The sequence below is a fragment of the Chiloscyllium punctatum genome, chromosome 5 (assembly GCF_047496795.1).
Source record: "Chiloscyllium punctatum isolate Juve2018m chromosome 5, sChiPun1.3, whole genome shotgun sequence".
In the NCBI taxonomy this organism is placed as follows: Eukaryota; Metazoa; Chordata; class Chondrichthyes; order Orectolobiformes; family Hemiscylliidae; genus Chiloscyllium; species Chiloscyllium punctatum.
In genome coordinates this window covers 94773037-94797954 of record NC_092743.1, presented here as the reverse complement: position 1 = coordinate 94797954, position 24918 = coordinate 94773037, and the positions used below count along the sequence as shown (strand labels likewise).

The 24918-nt window shown below is 38.7% G+C and overlaps 1 protein-coding gene across 13 annotated transcripts in view; it reads right to left on the bottom strand.

The window, feature by feature from the left end:
- Positions 1-12585: 12585 nt before the first annotated feature.
- Positions 12586-24918, bottom strand: part of LOC140477240 (protein MTSS 1-like) — a 189393-nt gene continuing 177060 nt past the window's right edge. For 5 of the 13 annotated variants that reach the window (XM_072570789.1, XM_072570787.1, XM_072570791.1 and 2 more), the window contains 5 exons: positions 24715-24834; positions 23135-23329; positions 19371-19544; positions 17471-17633; positions 12586-15747 (listed from right to left, as the gene is read on the bottom strand). In XM_072570789.1, coding sequence (XP_072426890.1) covers positions 15005-15747; positions 17471-17633; positions 19371-19544; positions 23135-23329; positions 24715-24834 — 1395 coding nt within the window. In that variant the 3' untranslated portion in view covers positions 12586-15004. The remainder of the gene's footprint in view (positions 15748-17470; positions 17634-19370; positions 19545-23134; positions 23330-24714; positions 24835-24918) is intronic. The other 8 variants (XM_072570796.1, XM_072570797.1, XM_072570798.1 and 5 more) reach the window with 3 other exon arrangements.

The window sequence follows — 24918 nt, the reverse complement described above, 5'->3', positions numbered from 1 at the left end:
CAGACTGAAATGTTTAGCCCTGAAAGGCTAAGAGACTTGTAACAGCAAGACAAGACAATAAAAGACATATATGTGGATGTGTACTCCAAAAAGGAGGCAGAGAATATTCCTGAGGGTTATTATCTGACAGATAGAATCCTAAAAATGAAATAGAAACCACAGCAGGTTAGTACAGAGGAGAAATGGGCTAAGGTGGACTAGATTGTGTTGCCAGTAGCACACAGACGGGAGGTGTTACGGGTAGGACATAAACTACCTGTAGGAGGTCATCTAGGGATACGAAAGACTCAGACTAAGATACAAAAACATTTTTATTGGCCTGGAATGCACAAGGATGTGGTTAACTTTTGCCATACATGCCAAATGGTAGGTAAGCCATAGGCGGGAATAAAACCAGCACCTTCATTGCCATTTCCCACATTTGAAGAACCTTTCAAGAAGGTTATAATTGATTGTGTAGGTTCCCTCCCAAGAACTAAAACTGGGAGCAGTACTTGTTAACTATATTAGTTGTGTCAACCAGATTTCCGGAGGCAATTCCATTACAGAGTATCAAGGAAAAATGGTGGTAGAGGAGTTAGTAGCTTTCTTCACACGGTTTGGGCTATCCAGAGAGATCCAGTCGGACCAAGGGTAAAAGTTTACTGCTAGGCTGTTTAAGGAGATTATGGATAGCTTAGGTATACAGTACTTTAAATCCAGTGTGTATCATCCCGAATCCCAGTGAGCTTTAGAAAGGTGGCATCAGTCCTTGAAGACCATGTTGGGAGCATAATGTCAGGAATACTTGAAAGATTGGGATAAAGGTATCCCATTTATATTGTTTACCATTAGAGTTGCCCCAGACAAATCTACTCAGTTCACTCCCTTTGAGTTAATATTCGCGCATAAAGTGAGAAGCCCTTGAAAAGTAATAAAAGAAAAATTGACAGAACCAAAGTTGGATATCTCATATTTGTATATTGATTATGTATCAGAGGTGAGGGAGAGATTAAATTGAGTAGGTGAGTTAGCTAAACAGCACCTAAACAGGGCACAGCATAGTATGAAGCAGGTGGCAGTTACAAGCTTTGAGACTCGGACATTTTCCCCGGGGATGATATGTTACTACTGTTACCAGTGATAGGAGATCCCTTCAAAGCCAGGTTTAGTGGTCACTATCAAATTGAGAAAAGGTTGAGTCAGATGAACTATCTAGTAAGACAGTATTAAGTATGTCATGTGAACATGTTGAAACCATATTATATTAGAGAGAAAGAACTGCAGAAATAGATGTAGTTACTGTGTTGCAAAGTAAGGAATCAAATCTACATGATGTGGATTTTGATGTGCCTCAAAATAATTAAAAATGAAGTCCGTGAGGAGTGGGATAGGTAGTAAACCATCTGTCTCATGAACATAGAAGACAGTTGAATGGTTTGTTACTGCAGTATAAGGACATATGTAAGAATCAGATGGGGAGGACTAATGCTATTGCACATGAAGTATGTGTAGGGAATACTGCTCCGATAAAACAACACCCCTATCAGCTTAATCCTTTCAAAGCCAGGCAGGTCCAGAAGGAGGTGGAGGCCATGTTCGAAGAGGATATCATCGAACCAAGCCAGAGCGAGTGGAGTTCGCTGATCATCTTAGTTCCCAAACCAGTCGGGACTCAATGATTTTGCATAGATTATCGGAAGGTCAACACTGTTACAAAATCGGACTCATATCCAATTCCGAATTGAAGGAATTTATTGAGAAAGTCGGTCAAGCCAGTTACGTCACCAAGTTGGACTTAGTGCGTGGTTACTGGCAGGTACCTTTATCAGAGATGGTGAAAGACATTTCTGCGTTTGTAACCCCAAATGGGCAATATCAACTTAAAGTGATGGCCGTGGGAATAAAGAACACCCCTACCATATTCCAAAGACTCACGAACAGAGTTGTGACTGGGTTTACAAACTGTGCAGTCTATTTGGATGATGTTGCCATCGATACTAGTGACATACGTGTTGAAGCTGTACTGCTACAAGATATGAGGATGGAATTGAGTTGCCAGTTGGTTACTTTTCAAAGAAACTCCGCACCCAGCAGAGGAAATACTCACGTCACAAACAATGTATTGCAGATGGTTGTGTAAATGGATCACAATGCTCTTACATTCTTAGAATGCTTTAAAGACAAGAATATGAGACTATTTTGCTGGCATCTTATTTTACAGACTTTTGATTTAAAATCATACATGTTGTGGGTTGTAAGAACGTAATCACAGATGCATTATTACAGATTTAACCAATAAAGTATAGATATGTTATATGTATTCGATGTCATATATAGGTAAGAGGAAGTTAAAATAAACTTAGATTAAAGTTATCTGTATGTTTTGGTAATGTGTTTATAGAAAAAAAGAAGCCATCTTTTCATTATGATGGTTCATTTTTTCTTCGGGGGAGGTGTTATGAAGCTGTCGATGTGCACTGTACCTTTAAGAGAGTTGAAAAGCTAGCAGAACTGCCTGACACAGCACAAAGTGTTCTGAACAATGTAACATCTGGTTGAACAACTAGCAGTAGCTGGGTTGCTATGAGACAAAAACAAATTTCAAATTTGGCCAATCAGTTTAAATTACGCCCCAAGGTACCAAACTCCAATCAAGTTTGAATTTAGTATTTTGATACCATTAAAACTAATGAAACAATCCGAGATTTTGGGGTATTAATATCAGAATGGTTTTGAACAATTTTGAACAGTAAGCCAGAGCAGCAAAGGGAACTGTCAAAAGACCAATAGATGTAGGCTGCTCGTAAGAGCTCTCTGAGAGGTACCTGTCTGGAGAAGGAGTTTGCACTGAGAAAAACACATTGAAACTGACCTGGAGAGAGAATCTACAGTGGAAAATTTACAGAGGAAACCCGGCAAAGCAGACTGGCTTTGAAACGTGATTTTTTAAAAAATAGTCATCGGGATTTTTAAAAATCAGATCAGTGCTTTACAGGGGGAAGTAAAAGATAAGTTTTAGAGAAAGGAGTTGTAAATAGTTGTTAATTAATAATCTCTGTTCAACTTACAAAGAATAAAATGCTTAAATTTTTAAGACTTTGGGGATAGTTTTTTGCCTCTCCAAATTTAACAGATTACAGCACGGGGGGATCTTTTCCATGTGGCTGGTTTAAATTAGCAGAGGGGTTTACCCCAGGTCGTAACAAGGTAATGTTTCCAACAGTGGTGAAAGTCTTGATTTAGGGGACTTAGTTATAAAGGGGTACTCATATAAAAATGAGATGCAAAGGAATTTCTTTTCTCAAAGAGTAATGAATATTTGGAATTCCCTAGCCCAGAAAGTTGCAGAAGTTAAATCACAAAGTATTTAAAGGAGAGATTGATTAGGTGTTTGAAGGTAAGAGGACCATGCGCAAATGAGGAGTTGAGACATGGGCCACTCAGTCAGTTGAATGTTGGGCAGGCTTACCGGACCAAATGGCCTACTCCTGCTCCTAATTGTAATGTTCTCTTTTAATGATTTACGGGGCAATCTAACTGGTGGTGTTAAAATAATTAAATGACTTAATGGGGTAGATTGAGACAAACTACTACTTTTGGTGAAAGAGCCTGATACAAAGAGGTATTATCCTAAAATTAGAACCAGATCAGGTCAAGAAGGATCTCTTCAAACAAAGGGATGTGGAAATTTGGAACATGGTCCTATAAAAAAGCTGGTCAGTTAGATTAATTGAAAATTTCAGAACTGAGATTGCCAGGTTTTATTAGGCATGGTTATTAAGGATATGAAATCACATTGCTAGCTCACATCTAGATGCAGATCAGCTAGGGTCTATGTGAACAATGGGACAAGTAGTAGGAATTGAATAAATGATACTTTATTCCAATATTGTAATGCAGTCTTGCACGAGGAATTGAATGCATGGTACTATTGGCTACACTTACCTCATCACAATTCTCATGATGTATTATTTTCTACCTGTAGCCAGGCTTTCAACATTATCGATGGAGTTCAATATGCCTGATGTCATCTTCCTGGAATGCAATTTTAACATCGGGTGGTATTAGTGCCTTGAACTGCTTTCCTTTATCTCACTCAATGAAGCATTCCTTCCACATTACTCTATGTCTCAGAGGAGTATGGGTCAGCATTCTCCTAATTTTGCCACAAGCATGTCCCCACATTAGGTTACTGTGGTCCATCACCTTTTTGCTTTTCCAATTTGAATTACCCAATGTAGCTTTTGGTTATAATGACCATTGGTTACTTCAGAATTAAAATATTAAAATCATTCAGCATATTCTTCTGTACATTCTCTAGATCATCTGCCATAATCCATAGGATTCCGACAGTATGGAAACAGCCATTTGGCCCGAGTCTACACCAACCATCTAAAGAGCACCCCACTCGGCCTCACCTTCATACCCTATCCCTGTAACCCTGCATTTCCCATTGCTAAATCACTTAATCTATACTTCCCTGAATATTATGGGGAATTTAGCATGATGAATCTACTTAACTTGCATATCTTTGGACATAGTCCAGTGGAAGGTGCACAAAAACCCTATAAGGTTTTATTTCTGCAAATCTTCTACTCAGCAAAAATCTCTTTTTACCTTCAAGTCGTCAAAATGCTTCCAAGTAGCCTCCAAAGCTTCCTGCCTTTCAGAATCAACGATCACTCACTTTGGGGCAACAGGTATTATTTTCCCACTGTGCAATTAAAATCTTTGTAACTAAATGAACCATCCAAATATGAAAATATCAGCATCATTCTAAATGCACAACATTGTGCTAAACAATACTGGCATATGGGTCATCAAAATCCACAATCCTTCATAATTCAACCCGAAAAAACTCATTCAACACCATTCTATTTTACACAATAGACTTATGGAGCTTTTTAAAAGCTGAAATTCATACAACTATAATGTATATGGTATGTATTGTAAATAGAAAATGATATAAGGATGTAATGGCTGAGTGTTTAGCCTCTGTGATTCAGTGTATTCATAAAACAATTTCTTTGTAATAGTGTCTTGTATCAGAACTCTTACAAAATCTAAAGGGAAACAGTTAGCTTGATCTAGAGTTCAGTTCACAAATTATAACAAAGCTACTTGCTATCATGTCATTCAGGCCTGAAAATCCAACATGACAATTTACAAACACCAAGCCTTACACCAAAACTAAGTATAAAACATAAATTAAGTCATTTATTGAAATCATACTATTTTAACAGACTAGAAACCTATTCTGAAGGGAATGTATTGGAATAAAACATAATCTCCAGCTTGTTTTAAGATATATAATTATGTTGGAGTGAATATTTTGTTGGAACTGACCATTATTACAATGTATTTAAAAAAGTATTGTGTTATTTAAAATGTGTGCATTAATAATTAAAGAAGCTGGTCCTCTCGGATGTACTGTTACGACATGGGGTAAACCCCTCTGCTAATTTTAAACTCGACACACAGAGAAGCTCACCTCACACCATAATCTGTTAAATTTTGAGAGGCAAAGAACTATTCCATAGGTCACCATTTAAAGTAAAAATTAATAATTTTATTCTTTAAGTCCAACAGAGAATACTAAAACCAACAACTATTTACAACTCCTTTCTCTTAAACCTTTCTTTTATCTCCCACTCTACAATACTGGCAAAATAAATTCCCTCTTACATTTACGGCTAAATCAATTTCAAACCTAGGTATAGTCTTTAGATGTCAAACTTTCTCTGTAGATTCCTCTAGGTCGACTTTGGTGTTCTGCTGCACAAATTTCTTATAGATAGGTATCTTTCAGAAAGGTGTTCTGCTAGCAGTGTGTTGCTTCTTGGCAGCTATTTGTAGTTCTCCCCCTAACTGTTCAAAATGTCAGGTTTTATACCCCAAAATATTAGATCATTTAATTGGTTTGATGTCATCCCAAACAGTAAAATTCAAACTCGATTGGATTTTGGTACCTGTGGCATAATTTAGTTTGGCTGAATTTGAATATTTTCTTTTCCCATGGCAACTCAACTCCAGCTATTTGCTTTGACCAAGTGTTACATTTTTACCTTGTTCAGGACACTCTGTGCTTTCAGTCAGTCCTTACTAGCTTCCTTTCTCAAAGGTACAGTACACCTTTACACCTTTATAAACAGCTCCAACTTTGAATGTGCAAGGGAAGTGAGTTAGTACACAATGCTTTCAGGTTACAGTCTTCATGTTTACACTCATTAAGTTTGCAGGATTTAAATTGGAAAGCAGAATACTTCCTATTTCAGACATTCATATGCTAACATCAATAAATCTTACCTCAAATAGAATAGTTAAAGGCAAAGTAAGCAAAGTAAAAGCTACTCTGCTTGCACCAATGAATTTCTTGTTTTCCCACAGCAACCATTCCGTAGGATTACACTATTTAAGGCAGTTTTTGCTGTAAGCCCGTGCCCATGGCAAAAGGTCTGGCTAAGCTAAACTGGATGCTTACTGCAAGCTGACAGGTATGTGAGCTGGATCTTAACCCAATGGCCCATGGTGAAAGGTTAGTCTACATTTCTACACCATCAAGTTATCCACCTTCAGATTTTTGTTCTTACTCAAAAGCAATTACAGCAGTTTGGGTGAGTACTCCTTAATGTTTTCCTTCTTGTAGGGCAGCCTTTGGCCTCGAGCAAGAGCAGTTCAATTTTCCTTAAAAATCTCAATATTCAAAACAATTAACCACTTGCACTCAACCACACATGACTAATCTATGCTGACTTAGCTACAGTGAGTGTATTAAATTCACACTGGTAAGCACGCAAACTGTATTCAATTAATGCAGGGACTTCACAATAAACACTACTTTCTGGAATCTTTGTTTCTCCAGTTGCCTTAGTCCGAAGTTAAAACTATTTCTTTTGTAACAAACTGAATTAATGGTGACAATCCCTGTTTAATTCAAATAAATTCTGGTAATTGAAATTAATGATCATATCACATCAACATTTGTACTAAATGGCTGAGAACCATTTTAAGTGCATAAGGGGAAAAGATACAGTAGAATATGTAGATAGAGGTAGATGTGTGAGGATGAGAGGAGGCTTGTGTGAATCATAAATACTGGCACTAACAAGTTGAGTGAAGTGGCCTGTTTGCCCGTTGGAAATTTTAGGAATTTATCACAAAATGCATTTCATCAGGCTGTTTAGGAAGATTTTGAAGAGGATACCTTAAGTTGGAATTGATTAGATGATACAGTTTGACAAATCATGCTTTGCAATAAATGCTATAACCTCTGAAGGAACACTTTCAGATTAATAATCTTCAATCTCAAGTCTATACCACGTATTGTACACTTTTGTTCACTTCCTGATCAAGTATACAGTGAAACCAAAAGAGAAAATGCTGGAAAGTCTCAGCAGGTCTGGCAGCATCTGTAAGGAGAGAAAAGAGCTGACGTTTTGAGTCTAACTGACCCTTTGTCAAGTATATAGTAAAGGTTGGGCCTTCTGCAATGAACGCTTACTTTTCAGACTGATACTTAACTTGTATCATCCAGTCCAGAAAATGCTACAAAAATATCTTTGTTGTAAAAGCTTTTAACCCACTGAATTAGTGGTGATAAAAAATATTGCAGCATTTATCACTGGCATAGAGATGGAAGATAAAAGTATTTAACATAAATGACACAGGTAACTAGCATGATAGAAATCATTTATATGTCTAATTCACGCAGGACATAAATATCAACGCATTTGGTTAGGGGAGGGTTGAGTCTGCGCAACTAGCTGCTCTGAGCTTTCTGCTGAACTTCCACTAATGTACAGCTGAATAGTGCAAATGTCGATGCAAATTGTGTGCTTTTGTGTTGATTCCACATCAGAAGAGTTCCATTCACATTCGACAGCATCACGGAATAAACCAAATAGCACAGTATTCTCAAAAATTAAGAATGCCTTTCATATTCACACAAGAAACTTAGATACAGCTTTATCCCATTTAACAACATCATTCTGAAGAGACATTACTGGCAAAGTTTTATACCCTATTGCCAATAGAATTCTCACAGTTGTACCATTCAGTTTGTTTGCTGAACATTGATCCATACATAAAATATAATCAATGAAATGCCACTCTCATCAGATAATGACAAGATAGGCAGGAATGCAAGTTGTCAAAACGAGTACAGAATTTGCACTGGTATGAACACAGGTTAAGTAAGCTGGCAGGGGGCGGGGCGGGGGGGTGAGTGGACAGTGACAGTTGGAGTATAGTGTGAGTAAATACAAATTTGTCCATCTTGGCAGCCTGAAAAGTCGAATCCAATTTCAGAGATATATGACAAAATGTGGTTGTATGGAGTGATTTGGATTCCTGGCCCATGAATCACAAAGTTTGTATGCAAGTACAGCAAATAATTAGGAAGGCAAATGGAAAGTTGTCCTCTACTGAAAGGGGAGTGAAATAGAAGAGCAGGGAAGTTTTGTTGCAGTTTTACAGGGCATTAGTGTGCCCAGATCTGGAGCACAGTATACAGTTTTGGCCTCCTATATGAAAAAAAATATACAAATACTTTGGAAGGCATTTGGAAAAGGTTCACTAAATTCATTCTTGGGATGAACTGCTTATCTTATGAAGGAAGGCTGAACAGGTTCGGCCTACATCCATTGGAGTTTAGAAGAATGAGAGTTGATCTTATGAAACCTACAAGATATTGAAGGGACTGGATAGGGTAGATACCAACAGATGTTTGTGGGGAGATTAACATTATGGAACAAGTAGAATAAGAGGTTTCACTTAGAAAATTAAGTCCGAGATGATAATTTTTTTCTTCTCACAGGGTTAAGAATGTGGAACTACTTAATCATTTGTGGAATTTGGACATCACTAGGTAGCCAGCATTTATTGCCCATCCCTAGTTGCCTTTGAGAAGGTGGTGGTGAGCAGCATTCTTAAACTGCTGCAGTCTGTGTGCTGTTAGTAGAACCCATAATGCCCTCAGGAGGGAAATCTAGAATTTTGACCCAGTGACAGTGAAGGAACAGTGATATATTTCCAAGACAGGACCGTGAGTGACTTGGAAGGGATTTTGCAGATGATGGCGTTCCCATGCATCTGCTGCTCTTGTCCTTCAAAATGGAAGTGGTCATGGGCTTGGAAGGTGCTGCTGAGGATCTATGGCAAATTTCTGTACTGCATCTTGTAGATAGTACATACTGCTGCCACTGAGTGTTGGTGGTCAAGGGAATGGATCCTCATGGATCTGGTGCTAATCAATTGGGTTGCTTTGTCCCGGCTGGTGCCAACGTGACTGTTGTTGCAGTTGCAGTCATTCAGCGAAGTGGGGAGTCAGGAAGTGTTACTTGATGCAATACTTATAGCCTCCTACCTGCTCTTGTAGCCATTGTATTTATATGTTGAGTCCAGTTAAGTTTCTGGTCAACGGTAACTGCATGGATATTGATAGTGGTAGATTCAATTTATGGTAACGTCATTGAACATCAAAAGATGAAGGTCTGATTGTCCCTTATTGGAGGCGGTCATAATCTGGCATTTGTGTGGTGCGAATGTGGTTTGTCACTTGTCAGCCCAAACTTGATATTGTCTTGGTCTTGCTGCATTTGAACACGGACTGTTTCAGAATCTGAGGAGTCACGAATAGTGCTGATCATTGTGCAATCATTGGCGAACAGCCCCGCTTCTGACCATTTGATGGAGAGATGATCACTGATGAAGCAACTGAAATGGTTCGGCCTAGGACACTACTTAGTAGCAAACCCCTGCTTTTTCCCCATACCCTTGCACATTATTTCAATCCAAATAATCATTCAATGCCCTCTTGTATGCTTCAATTGAACATACCTTCACCACATTTTCAGTGAATGCAATCCATACCACTCAGTGAGTCAATTTTTTTCCCCTCATATCAATTTTGCATCTTTTGCGCATCACTTTAAGTCTATGTACTCTTGTTCTTGTTCCTTTTATAAACAGGAACAACTTCTCTACTTTATCCAGCTCAGTAATGATTTTGAAAACCTTGATTAACCTTTTAGCATTTTTCCCTCCAAAGAGAAGAGTCCCAACTTCTTCAGTTTATCCTCATGAATAAAGCTTCTCACTCCTGTACCATTCTTCAAAATTACTTCTTTACTACATCCAATGTGTTTAGACCTTTCCTATAATGTGGTGCCCACAACTGTACACAATAGTCCAACTGAAATCTACTAGTGTCTTATACAAGTTCAACATCAACTCTTCGCTCTTGTCCACTATGTCCTATCAATAACTCAAGAATACTGTGTGCTTTATTAACTATTCTCTCCATCTGACATTTTTAATCATCAGAGCACATATACACCCATGTCCCTCTGATCCTGCACCCTTTTCAGAATTTTACACAAAACAATCAAATCCACATGAGGATAATTCCAAACCAATGGCTAGAGGTAAAACAGCACAAATTTGTTACACCATCCACTTCCCAATTACACACTTGTGGAACACACGTACTATCTGTAGGTGCTGAAAGCCCTGCAAAGTGTTTTTGTTAACATGCAGGGTTGACTTCATTGAGTGCAGCAGGATATGGTCTATTGGTGTCTCGTATTCAAAGTACAGCAATTCAGCTTCTCATAAAATTGCAGTTATCACAAAAGGGTGCAATAAATAATTTTCTATTTCATCATACTGATGATCAGGAAAGATCAGTATAATTTGCAATTCCTCAGTTACTAAAAAAGGTCTGTGTTCTTATCTATCAACACCAGAACACCACCCAGGTAATTGCTAAGTGGCAAGTTACATTTGTGTCACACAAGTGCCAGGCAATGACCAACCTCAACAAGAAAGAAACCAATCATGATGACATTAAAATGGTATCACCATATTAACAATATCAACATTCTTGGGAATATCATTGATACCGTTGATTTTCTACTTAATCATACAAATACTGTGACTACAAAGGCAGGTTAGGGGCTGGGAATTCTGAGGAGAGTAACTCATTTGACTTCACAAACCTTGCCCACTATCTAAAAGGGCACAGCAGTTCAGGCAGCATCCAAGTAGCTTCGAAATCGACGTTTCGGGCAAAAGCCCTTCATCAGGAATCCTGATGAAGGGCTTTTGCCCAAAACGTCAATTTCGAAGCTACTTGGATGCTGCCTGAACTGTTGTGCTCTTTCAGCACCACTAATCCAGAATCTGGTTTCCAGCATCTGCAGTCATTGTTTTTACCTCACTATCTAAAAGGTACAGGTCAGGAGTGTGATGAACTAATCGCCACTTTCCTGGATGAATATAGCTCCAATACTGAAGAAACTAAACACCTTCTAGGTCAATGTAGCCTGCTTGATCAACACTCTACTTATCAACATAAATATTCACCGATTCCATTACCAACACACAGTGGCAGGAATATACAAGATATACTGCTGAAACTCACCTCGATCCTGGAATGTAGGATTGAAAGCATAGTCGCAGTAGACAGTGGAAAAGGCATTTGGTACTACTGCCTTTATTGATCAGTGCACTGACTATAGGAGTTAGGAGGTAACTTTGCAGCTGTACAGGACACTAATTAGGACACTTTTGGAATACTGTGTTCATCTCTGGTCTCTCTGCTATAGGGAAGATGTTGTGGAACTTATAAATCTTTTCTGCACTCTTTCAAGGATGTTGCCAAAGTTGGAGGGTTTGATTTATGGAGAGAGGTTGAATAGGCTGGCTCTATTTTCCCTGGGGTGTAGGAAACTCAGGGGTGACGTTTATAAAGTCATGATGAACATGGTTAGGGTGAACAATTAAAGTCTTTTCTCCAGGGTAGGTGAGTCCAAAACTAGATGGCATAGGTTTAAGAAGAGAAGGGAAAGATTTAAAAGGCACCTAAGGGGCAACATTGTCACGTACAGACTAGTGCGTATATGGAATGAGCTGCAGAGGTGGTGGAGGTTGACGCAGTTACAACATTTAAAAGGTTTCTGGATAGGTGTATGAGTAGGAAGGATTTAGTGTGATATTGGTCAAATGCTGGCAAAGGGGACTAGATTAATTTAGTATATTTGGTTGGCATGGATGAGTGTTACTGAAGGGTCTGTTCCACTTCCTGCGGATCTCTATGACTCTTCTGACAGCATCTTCCAAACCTATGACCTCTACCACCTTGTTAGTATTACCACAATCCCAAATTCCCTTTTATACATCAATCTGACTTCGAACTATATTGACATTTCTTCAATGTCACTAGTTCAAAATTCTGGAACTCTGCCTGTAGCAGCATTCTGGTGTGCCTACATAACACACAGTACAGTGGTTCAAGAAAGTAGCTCACATCAACTTAATGAGGCTAGTTGGGGAACAAATAATGACCTTGCCAGCCATGTCCACATCTCATGAAAGAATAAATTATATTAAAGAAAAACTGTTTCTGCCAAATGTAAATATAGAAGATCTGTAAGGAGTTATTTCCTCCATGTATGCAGTAATGCCTTGGCTACCGAGAATGACTGCAAAAAGATTTAAACTGCTGACATCAGGAATTGAGGATGAGAGAGCAAATTGCTTCGCAACTTTAGAACTTAGATGAGTTAAAAACACAAACAATTTGTTACAAAATGAAAATTTTTTTGAACATTTCTTTAATGTGGGCTGAAGCAATCATTACACAGGTGACACAAAATTATAGATTGTTATATTTACACCTGTCAACCAAAAAAAACTGCACATGGAGAGGTCAACTCTCAATACAAACCAGGAACAAACCACAATAATTTACCATTAGATACAATTCTAGTTTCAGTTTGATAGCCTGCTTTTACAATATGCAAAACACATCAATTTTTTACTATTTCAAAAACAATTCTGTCAGTTTACACATTATTAAAATTTTGGCAACATTATTTAATATTTAACTTCATGAAGAGATGCAAGATATGTGATGAAATGTTAGAATCTACTTCGACATACTACCTCTTACTGAAAAGTTTCCCTACAGTTTTACAGGTCTTAATGGTTACAATTAAGTCTCTATGATTTCAGGTTTTTAAAGAGCTATGAAGTAACTTTTGTTTATTAGCATCATTTGCAATCTGCATCAGCTGGAGTTATTACAGTATATCAGCTACTCCTGTCTCACCTATTTAATTTTAGTTTCAGAATCAACATACACACTACAAAGATAATGCTATTTTCTAGCCAGGGGCTTGTTTATTAAACATGTTGCAACTACTGAATGAAACTTCAAATGCTGGTTTGCCTTGTTATTTTTACAAAAATCAAAAATAGATTCACATCAGTTTATTTAATTCAAACAGTATTTTATGTTTCAAACCTCTAGAATGTTCTTGTATTTTCAGTGTATGGAAATATTTCATCATCTGTTGTCTGTGATTCCTTAGGTATTGACAATCATGTAAAAATATTTGCAAGTCTGAGCTAAAAACATGACTTTAAATGCTTGAAGTGGCTTTGAAATGCATTGAGAAGCAAATGATATTCCAAAATACTGTCATCATCTCATGCTGACAACTTAAGGGTTGCTGAGAATCAAGAGAAGGGAGAGAGTAAAGTTTGAGGTGGCACTGAGCATTTACTGACGAATGAAGTACAAAACTGACAAAACAATAGGACTTAAGGTTACAAGAAATGCTAAACACATATTGAAGAATTAACCATGCAGAGAGGAGCTGGCAACTATACACAATGCTTGTAGTACTCTTTCATTTTGCAATTGTCTGTATTCAAATATTACTACAGGGTAGATATGAATCAAGAGCTGCAATACATAACAAACAAGCCCCTGAAAGTAATTTTAAAAGAATGTACATTTGCACAAGGGATAAGACCTGAGCTGTAATTCTATGGCTACTGCTCTGTCATAGCATGAAGATTTTGCTTACTTTTCTTAAAGTTGTATTATATGGGTTTTTACTGAGCCCAGCCTGCTGGGTTAATCTATTTTTTTTAAGAAGAAGAAAATTTGAGAAAAAGGCATTGTTACCTAGAGAACTCCCTGCTACCTTTGACTTTTAAAAATATGTGTTACTACTTGATTTCACATACTTTCCATTATGTTAGCCTAAAAGTCATATTTAAAATTAGAAAAATAGAAGGGAAAAGGGAAAGATGAATAAAGTACACGAACTACAATGGGTTTGAAAAGATGACATCTGATCACAAGCATTCAAAAAACTAATTTCAGTGGACAGTTAAATTTAATGAAAGAAATGCCTAAAACAGGATATGTAATTATAAGTTGTGTGACTGGATAAGGTTCATTTCAATAGGATCAACATTAAGCACTATAAAACTGCAGTATGCCTAGCTATCAGTGTAAAAACATCCATTTTGTAAGGGCGGTCATTGTCATGGCACTCTAATTTATGACTAAACATTAAATTCACACTGACTCATTATATCCTATTTGTTCTGTATTGCTTAAATTATGTTAGCTGGTAGTTATAATTTCCACAATTTACTGTTCAGACAGTAACTAAGGTTAATACTGAATGATGCTGCTTATCGCTCTATCCTAAAGAAATAAAGAAATAATATGAATAAAATCCCACTAAGTCAAAACTTTAATTTTTCTTTATGCACCTATAACTTAGTGCATTCTTCAATAACTTGCTGTTACAATCAACTTTACATGATATTCTTTTAAATGAAATTTCATTCCAGAATTAAAAAAACTGAACATGTTATGCTCTAGCAAATTACAATGAAATTCATAGCATGTCAGATATGATTTGGCACCTTCTGGTTTGGCAGAAGGGAGGGGGAGAAAAGCAGCTGGTAAAGTAAAAAGCTATAACAGAAGAGAGTTTTTAAATTTACAGACCATAAAATCCAAAAAGATCATCAACTTGTAAGAATTCCCCATCCCCACTATTTGGCCTACACCTCACTGCCTTTTCTCTCTCTTCCACCAGTTTACCCTCGCATGAGCTCCTTAAATAAAATACATGGTGGTGTGTTTTTGAGATTCTAAGAAAATAGATTGCTCCGGTTGACAGAGAATCTACTTTAATCTCTACAATTTATACATTTATGAAAGCCTTGGGGCTGAACGATCATTAGTTGTTGTTTTTCTCAGTTTTACTCCACGACGGATGGCGCTCAACATGTCTTCACCTTGAGGGGGCTCTGCAGCCTCAGCTGTGGAATGCTCATTTGCCATATCCAACTCTTGCAAGGTCAAAGCTGAATCGGTACAAAGCTGCTCCCCAGATGCAACTACCAGTGTGGTACCCAGGCTGGATGCACCAACTTCTGAAGTTATCTGCTGGCTCATCACAGACTGCCTCTCTTCATCTGTGGGGCTAAGAGATTGGGATGGCATAGGAAGGATGACAGGTGTCAGTGGGCAACCAGATGATGGTATATTGCTTCTCTTTGGAGAGATCTGCAAGATTTCTGCATCTTCAGAACCCTGCTCTGGACATTCCTCTGGTCCAGGCTGCACACCTGATATACTACCTACATCAGGCACAGTTGGTGTTTTAACAGGAATCACCGGAGTCTTAATTGGTATTGGGCCTCCTCCTATAGTTCCTCTTCGGACTGATGGTTTGGTTGAAGGTGTCCGCCTGATTGTGGCAACTCCTGGCGTCATCATCACTGGCCCACTGTTGGTTGGTAAGCCTGCTGTAGAAGCAGGGCGTTTTGCCTGGAACATTCGACGATAGGACTGGCTTATATCACTATTTCGTGGAATTGTGGAGGACTTGTCAAATTCTGTCTGTTCAATATCTTGATCACCACTAACTGAGAAGTAGTCGTAATCTGAAACTGAGTAGAACATTAAAAAAACTTGATTTTTATAATCCAGAAAATTTAATTCACTCTGCATTACAGTAAAATCTTGTCATGCCTCTGCTAACTAAGAGATGCATGGTTTGAAAGTAAATGTTTTATTCTATTATTTTCTCTTGCTGCCTTCTAAATACAGATCCAGAATCAATGTGGCAGTCAGCAAAATACATGGAGGACCTGGTTCTCCAAATATATACAGAGGAGGCTGTCTCCAACAGCAAAATAACTGCATTGAAACGGCCATTTATTTAATAGCAACTTATATTAAAGATCTTGATCTGGTGAAGAGGTTCTCTGCAAAAATAGAATTTGGGGTATCATTCACCTTCAAACAATCATTTATTTAACGGCAACTTGTGTTAAAGTCCTTGATCTGGTGAAGAAGTTCTCTGCAAAAATAGAATTTGGAGTATCATTCACCTGATACTATGATCTCTACATATAAATCAATTGAACAAATCTCGCAGCAGCATCTTTCAAATCAAATTCAAATGAGTTATATGACCAACAAAGGGCACAAAACAGAAAATGATCAATTACATAGTTTTAGCAAAACAGTGTGTCTGTAAACAAGTGAGGATTACAGCTGCACATTTGCTTGAATGTTTACGATACGGCAAGCGACAAAAGAAAGTGTCAAGCGAGCCCTGATTGATCCATTGTTTTTAAACCTACTGCTGAATGTTTCAGTCAATCAATGGGGAATTCAACTCAGCTTTTCACATTTATTTCTTATACCAAGGTGAGATAGCAGTGCAAGCTGCATAAGACAAAACCTCAGAATAATGAAAATTCTTTGATTGCTTGAAAGATTCAACTAGCTACCTGCTATTTGGCTTAGAATCAAAGATGTGACAAAACCATTAGTTTTCCACTGGAATTTAAACTGTTACTGGCTTGTTAATGACACTTATCTGCTCAGGGCTAAAATTGAGAAACTATCAATAGAGAAAACATACATTTCCAATATGACAACTTGAATTTTAATACTTCCCAATTCTTAACTGAGGTGTAGGAACCAATCCAAACCAAGATAATTCTGTAAACCTTTTGTTTAACTGTAATCAGATAAAGAGACCAAAATAATTCAATTCTCATTATAGTTGAGTGAGAAATTGGTTATATCTATCTGGTTATATTTCCTGTCATTCGAAAGTCCAGTCTTAATTTTCTTCAATATGCAGTAAGTCTACATATCGGATTCCCAGCTTTACTTGTAGTCTTCTGAGATAGAAATTGCTATAAACTGAATAAATACATCTCTTATTTCAAACAGATGCATCAAACATGCTATTTAACAACCACCAGTACCATTGGTGGAAACCTCAGACTAAGTCCTGTAAACACAATTGATATGTCCACATCAAAAGCCTAACAGATGAATCCTTTACATCCATAAGGTAAACTAAGTGAAATGTGCCTTTTCAGGAAAAAATTGAGGCTGACATTCTAAAAATTCATTTACAGGGTCTTGGTATCACTGGCTGAAATTGCATTTATTGCACACCCTTAGTGCTCTTTTATTTGCCATTTCAGAGGTAGTTAAAAGTTAACCACATTACTTATGTGGTGACTTATTACGCATGTCATGACTGAAAGGGCCTTTGCACTGATATCTGCAAAGAAAGATTTTTTTCTTTTAATTAAAGTTTGTTGTTATCATTATGTCAGAGCATCCAATTAGCATAGTCACGTTTACCTTGTGAAGGGATTGTGTCTTCAGAACAGCACGGTGTGGTTGTCTGTGTACTATATCCACTGGAGCATTGCAAAGAATCTCTACTGCTCCTCTGAGTATCCAGCTGTAGACCTCTGCTGAGGGCCAAAGCCAGTTCTTCATGACTTTCTGCCTCCTCTCCCTGCTACCAAATACAAGTAAGCCACAGTAAATTACTACAATAGTCCCCCAGTACCCGCAGGGGATGCATTCCAAGACCTACCGCGGAAGCCTAAAACCACGGATAGTAGTAAACCCACTCATTTAAATGGGAAACTTATCTCCCCGGCAGCCCCCGGTCCCTTGTTCTGGAATGTTCCATGTGATATGTTTGGGCTGCAGTAAATCATGGTTAACTGAAACTGCAGAAACCGACTCCTCAGATACGGCGGTTGCCCTGTACTGTGCTGATCTACTTAATGTAATCATATTGTACAAAAAATAATATAGAACAGTGGCAGGCCCTTCAGCACCTCCCAAGCCTACACGGACACATTTTGCCCTTCTATTCTAAAACGGTCTTTACTTACAGGATCCGTATCCCTCTATTCCTTCCTATTCATGTATTTGTCTAGGTGCTTATTGAATGAAGCTATTGTGTCTGTTTCACCACCTCCTCTGGCAGCACATTCCAGGCACTCACTACCCTTTGTGTGAAAAATGAACCTTGCACGTGTTAAATTCCCTGCCTATATCTTGAACCTGTGTCCCCTAGTAATTGACTCCTCCACTCTATCCATGCCATTCACAATCTTATAAACTTCCATCAGGTCACCCCTCAACCCCCTTCATTCTGGTGAAAACAGACCCAATCTTATCCAACCTTTCTTCATAGCTAAATTACCCCATATCAGCCAACATCCTGATAAACCTTTCCTGTACCCTCTCTAAAGCATCCACATCCTTCTGGTAGGGTGGTGACAAGAACTGTATGCAATATTCCAAGTGCGGCCTAACTAAAGTTCTATAAAGCTTCAGCATAACCTGCCTATCCTTACTATCAATGCCCCTTCCAATGAAGACAACCATGCCATAAGTTCTTTTTAAAACTACCTTAGTAACCTATGCTGCCACCCTTAGTGATCTGTGGACCCGCACACCCAGATCCTTCTGCATATTAATACTCCTAAGGGTTCTATCATTCACTGTATAATTTCCACCTGTACTTGAACTTCCAAAACACATCGCCTCACATTTTAAACTCCATCTGCCATTTTTCTGCCCATTCTAGAACTGATCTATATCGTCTGAAATCCTCTTCACTATCTGCAACTCCACCAATTTGGTCAGCCATGTTTTCCTCCAAATAATTTATGTAGACTACAAACAGCAGAGTTCCCAACACCGATCCCTGTGGAACACATCTAGTGACAACCCACATTCCGAAAAGCATTCTTCCACCACTACCCTCTATCTCCTATGAATAAGCCAGTTCTGTATCCACTTTGTCAGCTCACCCCCAAAACCATGTGTCTTCACCTTTTGTACCAATCTGCTGTGAGGAACCTTGTCAGAGGTCAAAAATGAGCAAACAATCACTTAATATTTTGTATTTGGAAAACATCGTATCCTATCTTTTGGTTTTTTTTGACAAATTCACCTTTTTGATATAAAACTAATTATTGTACCACCAAGATCAAAATATCAAAATTAAACAAAATTAAGTATGCTAAATCAGCACAATGTAAAAATACATCAACTGTTAACCATGAGTATTCTCTAAAGCTAGGGAGATAAAATATTTAATTTCCAATAATAAAAACAGGACATATGCATAGTATTTCCAAACAGGGAACAGCAAAAAGATAAACATTTAAAGGGAAAACATGTCCAATGAGGAGCACATGATTTCTAATGGAATCAACAATTTCATAGTTATTACCCTTGATGCAGTAGAGACAGTCATACTTCTAGTTCTCTGAGCCTCCTCTATTTGTATGTTCTGGCCAATAGATACTGGAGTCTTAGCTTCAGCATCTCGACGCTGTTCTGAGTCTTTACGTCTTGGTAAGGTATTTACTCCTGGTTGATCATAAGGACCTGGTCTGGCCCAGTCCTAATTAAATACAGCAAGTATTTAAAAATGTAAATAAAGATCTGCATTTTTCCAAAACATTGCATTCTTAAGTAACAGAGTAAAATAAATATTGTCCCACTAAAGTTTAGATTGAAGTAGGATGGCTACATTCACATGTTTACTGAAATAGATATGTCCTGGAAACAGACTGTCTTCACAGTTAAGGGTTTGCTTCTTGTACACTGTGGGAGAGGAATTCAGGAATAAAGATAATTGAATGGAATTGTGCAAGAAAAGGAAAAGTATGAAAATTCTAATTTTCTTTAGGAGAAAGACAAACCTGTATTTATGTAGCATCTTTCTGTAAATTAGATTAGATTACATTACAGTATGGAAACAGGCCCTTCAGCCCAACAAGTCCACACCGACCCACCGAAGTGTAACCCACCCATACCCCTACATTTACCCCTTACCTAACACTATAGGCAATTTAGCATGGCCAATTCACCTGACCTGCACATCCTTGGACAGTGGGAGGAAACCGGAGCACCCGGAGGAAACCCACGCAGACACAGGGAGAACGTGCAAACTCCACACAGTCAGTCGCCTGAGGCGGGAATTGAACCTGGGTTTCTGGTACTGTGAGGCAGCAGTGCTAACCCCTGTGCCACCATGCCGCCCACCAACCACCATGCCACCCACTGCCACCATGCCGCCCACCAATTCTGACACCAAGCAACAAAAGATAATATTAAGATCAAATGGTGACAGTTTAGTCAAAGAGGAAGAAAGTGGAGAGGTGGAGAATATTGAGGAGGATTGTAGCAGCTATAATTTAAAGATATTACCACAACAGACAACTGTTACAACACTGTAGTACCGTTTTTGCTAAAGTGGCATTTGTGCAGGTATGGGGCAGAGGTACGGGAAGAAGAGGGTTGGGGGGGGGTGCAAAGATGCAAAGTAGGAATTTATTGGATGCAAAGCAACGTCTTCAGGATCTGATAATGAGTCACTACTGAACCATTTTAGAACACAGAACATTGAACAGTACAATACAGGCCATTTTGCCCACGATGTTGTGCCAAGCATTTATCTTAATCTAAGACCAGCTAACCTACGCACCCCTCAAGTTACTGCCATCCACGTGCTTGTCCAGTAGTCACTTAAATGTCCCTCATGTCTCTGGCTCTTAAACCCAACACCACTCCCTCCCCTTTAGTGGAAGCCAAAACACTATCGTCTTAACAACCCTATCAACTTGGGTGGGAATTTTGAGGGTTCTATAAATGTGGACCTCAAGAACTCACTGTTCTGCCACACTGCCAAGAATCCTGCCTTTAATACTGTATTCAGCATTCAAATTCGACCTTCCAAAATGAAACACTTCACATTTATACAAGTTGAACTCCATCTGCCACTTCTCAGCCCAGCTCTGTATCCTGTCAATGTCTAGTTGTAGCCTGCAACAGCCCTCGACACTATCTACAACACCACCATCATTTGTGTCATTGGCAAACTTACTAACCCACTCTTCCATTTCTTCATCCAAGTCATTTATAAAAACTACAAACAGCAGAGGCCCAAGAACAGATTCCTGCAGGACACCACTGGTCACCGATCTCTAGGCAGAATACTTTCCATCCACGACCACTCGCTGTCTTCTTTCGGCCAGCCAATTCTGTATCCAGAGAGCAAAATTTCTCTGTATCCCATACTGCCTAACATTCTGAATGAGCCGACAGTGGGGAACCTTATCAAATGCCTTACTGAAATCCATATACACCACATCCACCGCTCGACCTTCGTCAACTTGTCTCGTCATATCCTCAAATAACTCAATAATGATTGTGAGGCATGACCTGCCCCTCATAAAGCCATGCTATCTTTAATCAAACTATATTTTTCCAAATAGTCATAAATCCTATCTCTCAGAGTCCTCCCCAGTACCTTGCTTACCACAGACATAAGACTGACTGGTCTGTCATTCCCTGGGATTTCCCTATTCCCTTTCTTGAACACAGGAACAACAGTTGCCTCCCTCCAATCATCCAGTACTACTTACGTGGAGTGTGTAGATCATCGCCAAAGGTGCAGCAATCTTATTCCTCACTTCCCGTAGTAACCCTGGATATATCTGGTCTGGCCCTGGAGATTTATCTACCTTAATGATTCCCAGAATTTCCAGCACATGCACTTTCTTAACATCAATCTGTTCAAGTCTATTAACCTGGTCCACGGTGTTCTCACTATCAACAAGGTCCCTCTCTCTAGTGAATACTGAAGCAAAAAACTCATTTAGGGCCTCCCCCAGCTGTTCAGAATCTAGACACAGGTTTCCTCTACAATCTCTGATTGGCCCTATCCTCTCTCTGATCATTCTCTTATTCCTCACGTAAGTGAAGAGCACCTTTGGGTTTTCCCTAATCCTTCCCGCCAAGGCTTTTCGAGTCCCCCCCGAGCTTTCCACAGTCCATTTTTGAGTTCTTTCCTAGCTACCTTGTCATCCTCTAAAGCTGTGCCAGAGCCTTGTTTCCTCAACCTGAAGTAAGCTTCCTTCTACGTTTTGTTGAGAATCTCCTCTTCTCTTGTCATTCCTTGCCTGTCTTGGTGGGACAAAGTTACCCAACACTTGCAACAAGTGCTCCTTGAACAGCCTACACATTTCTGTTTTGCATTTCCCGTAGAACAACTGTTCCCAATTTATACTTCACCGCTCCTGTCTAATAGCAGCATAATTTCCCCTCCCCCAATTAATACCTTCCCATACTGTCAATTCCTATCCCTCTCCATGGCTATGATAAAGGTAAGGCAGTTGTGTTCACCGTCACAAAAATGCTCTCCCACCAAGAGATCTGACGTGGCCTGGCTCATTGCACAGCATCAAATCCAACTTGGCCTTCCCCCAGTCGGCTTATCTACATATTGAGTCAGGAATCCTTTCTGGACACAACTGACAAAAATCGGCTCCATCCTGACATGTGCACCAAGGAGGTTCCAATCAATATTGAGGAAGTTGAAGTCACCCATAACAACAACTCTGTTACTTGTGCATCTTTCCAAGATCTGCTGTCCAATCTGTTCTTCCATTTCTCTGCTGCTATTGGGGGGGTCTATAAAAAAGACCCAATAAAGTGACTGCTCCTTTCCTGTTACTGATTTCCATCCATACTGACTCAGTAGCCACAACCTCCTCAAAAACCTCCTTTTCTGCAGCTGTGATGCACGCTCTAATTAACAATGCTATTCCCCCTATTCTTTTACCACCCCACCCTGTTCTTTTTAAAAGATCTAAACCCTGGAACATCCAGCAACCATTCCTGCCCCTGTGAAATCCATGTCTCCGTTATGGGCACAACATCATAGTTCCAAGTACTGATCCATGCTCTGAGTTCATCACTCCTGTTCTGGCTTTACTAAATGAATCAACTGCTGTACCAGCAGCAATACGAGTTAACTTCAAATACTGCCATTTACCTTTACTGTGTTAGACTGGTTAGTTTTGAAAAAGGTTATAAATTATTAGGTTTTTAAAATGTAAAAAAACCATTTTATGAAAAAGTTTCAACAAGTAACACAGCATTTATTTTCAGAAGTTACTTTTAGAGAAAGACATGAAAAACACAAACCTTCCAACTAGGAACTTTGGATGATGGAAACATGCCAGGTCCAATGGTATAATAATGAGGATAAACTGGGAGAGCAGCTGAACAAGGTCTGGAACAGGGTCGGGAAGAGGGCTGAAAATGTGGGAGAAAGCGTGTACCAACTGAGGCAAGGTATGGTTCACTAGATGAACTGAAGTGATCAAACCCATTTGTCAACTGCAAACAAACAGAAAAGCAAAACAACAAAAAAATGGACATGTGGAATATAAATGATTATGAAGAATGTCACAACAACAAAAATTCAAAATCAATGGAAATAGCATCCATATACTGAGAAAAAAATCTTCACAAGTTATTATAAATATCCAGTCTAAAGTAGAGTTGTAAGAATTCTTCATATATTTCAAGTAAAACACTCAAAGCAAAGTTAACATAGAAATAAAAATATTAACTTTTAAAAATTTAAGACTTTCAAGTAACAATGAATTCTGAAGAAGTATTTTAGTAGCTTCCTATAATTTGGTGTGATTATGCTCAAGTATTACTTTATAGAAAGGGATCCCGTCAGATAGCTTTCCATTGCTAAGTTAATAAAGCAAAGGTAATAAAGCAAACATAACCTTTTTTAGCCAAGATTTAAGACAGTTTAAACTTTGCAGCTGGTGCTTCTTTTTTCTTTCTCCAACCCTTCCTCCCATTCTCTCCTGATTCACTGTTGGGATGCCCTCGTTCAAAGATTGATGGTCCTTTAGCACCTCAACCAAACAGTCATTCATGTGTGTGCTCAGACAGCAGCCGCGAACAATTTGCTTAAATGGAGGCGAGATGAAAAATTTCAAAAATGATTGATCCAGTCACAGTGTAACCATGAGGGGATGGTCTTTTAGGGTAGAGATGAGGAGGAATTTCTTCACCCAGAAGTTAATGAGCCTGTGGAATATGCCACCACAGAATACGCTACCACAGGAAACTGCTGAGGCCAAAACACTTAAGACTTTCAAGAAAGATGTAGGTATAGTTCTTAGGAATAAACGGATCAAAGGATATGGGGAGAAATCAAGAACAGGGTAATGAATTGGATAATCAGCCTTGTTCAGATTGAATAGTTGAACAGGCTCGAAGGGCTGAATGGCTTACTCCTCCTCCTTTATTCTCTTTTTCTATCAACAGACACATGCATACGCATCCTGCCACAATCACTAGACAGAGGATAGAATGCGAGGAGTGGAAACTTTGTACAACATTTTCCCTTCCCTCCATTAACAGGATGAAAGTATTTAGCAGTATTCTTATTACAATCCCCACCAATGGATTGAACTTGGTCTATTGATTCAATACCAACGCAGTGGGTGTTTTATTTAAATGATCACTTAGCAGAGTGTGATTTTTGTTTTAGATTGACTGAACAATTTCAGAACACTCCAGTTTATGTACAATTAACTCAAAATATTTAACAATTCATAAACAAATTTCATCAAGTATATAGGGATCAATGACAAACTGAAAAAAATGAAAGCTCCTAAAATATCGATAATCTGAATATTTCCTCATTTTGTAGACTTACAGACTGGGAGGTGGGCAGAACAAGCAAGATTTATCACCTTTTCTGTTGATGCCCAGGCTCCCATGGTAGAACCTGAGCTTACGGAAGTGGGTGAACTGCACTCACTCACTGATTGGCACGTTTCAGATGCTTCAGAGGAGGCAGAGCTTGATGAATTCTGCAGAGCACCAATATGGTAGATGAAGTAAAATGCAAGGAGGAGAGATGATGAAGGAAGAAGTGGAAGTGGAAAAGCAAAAAA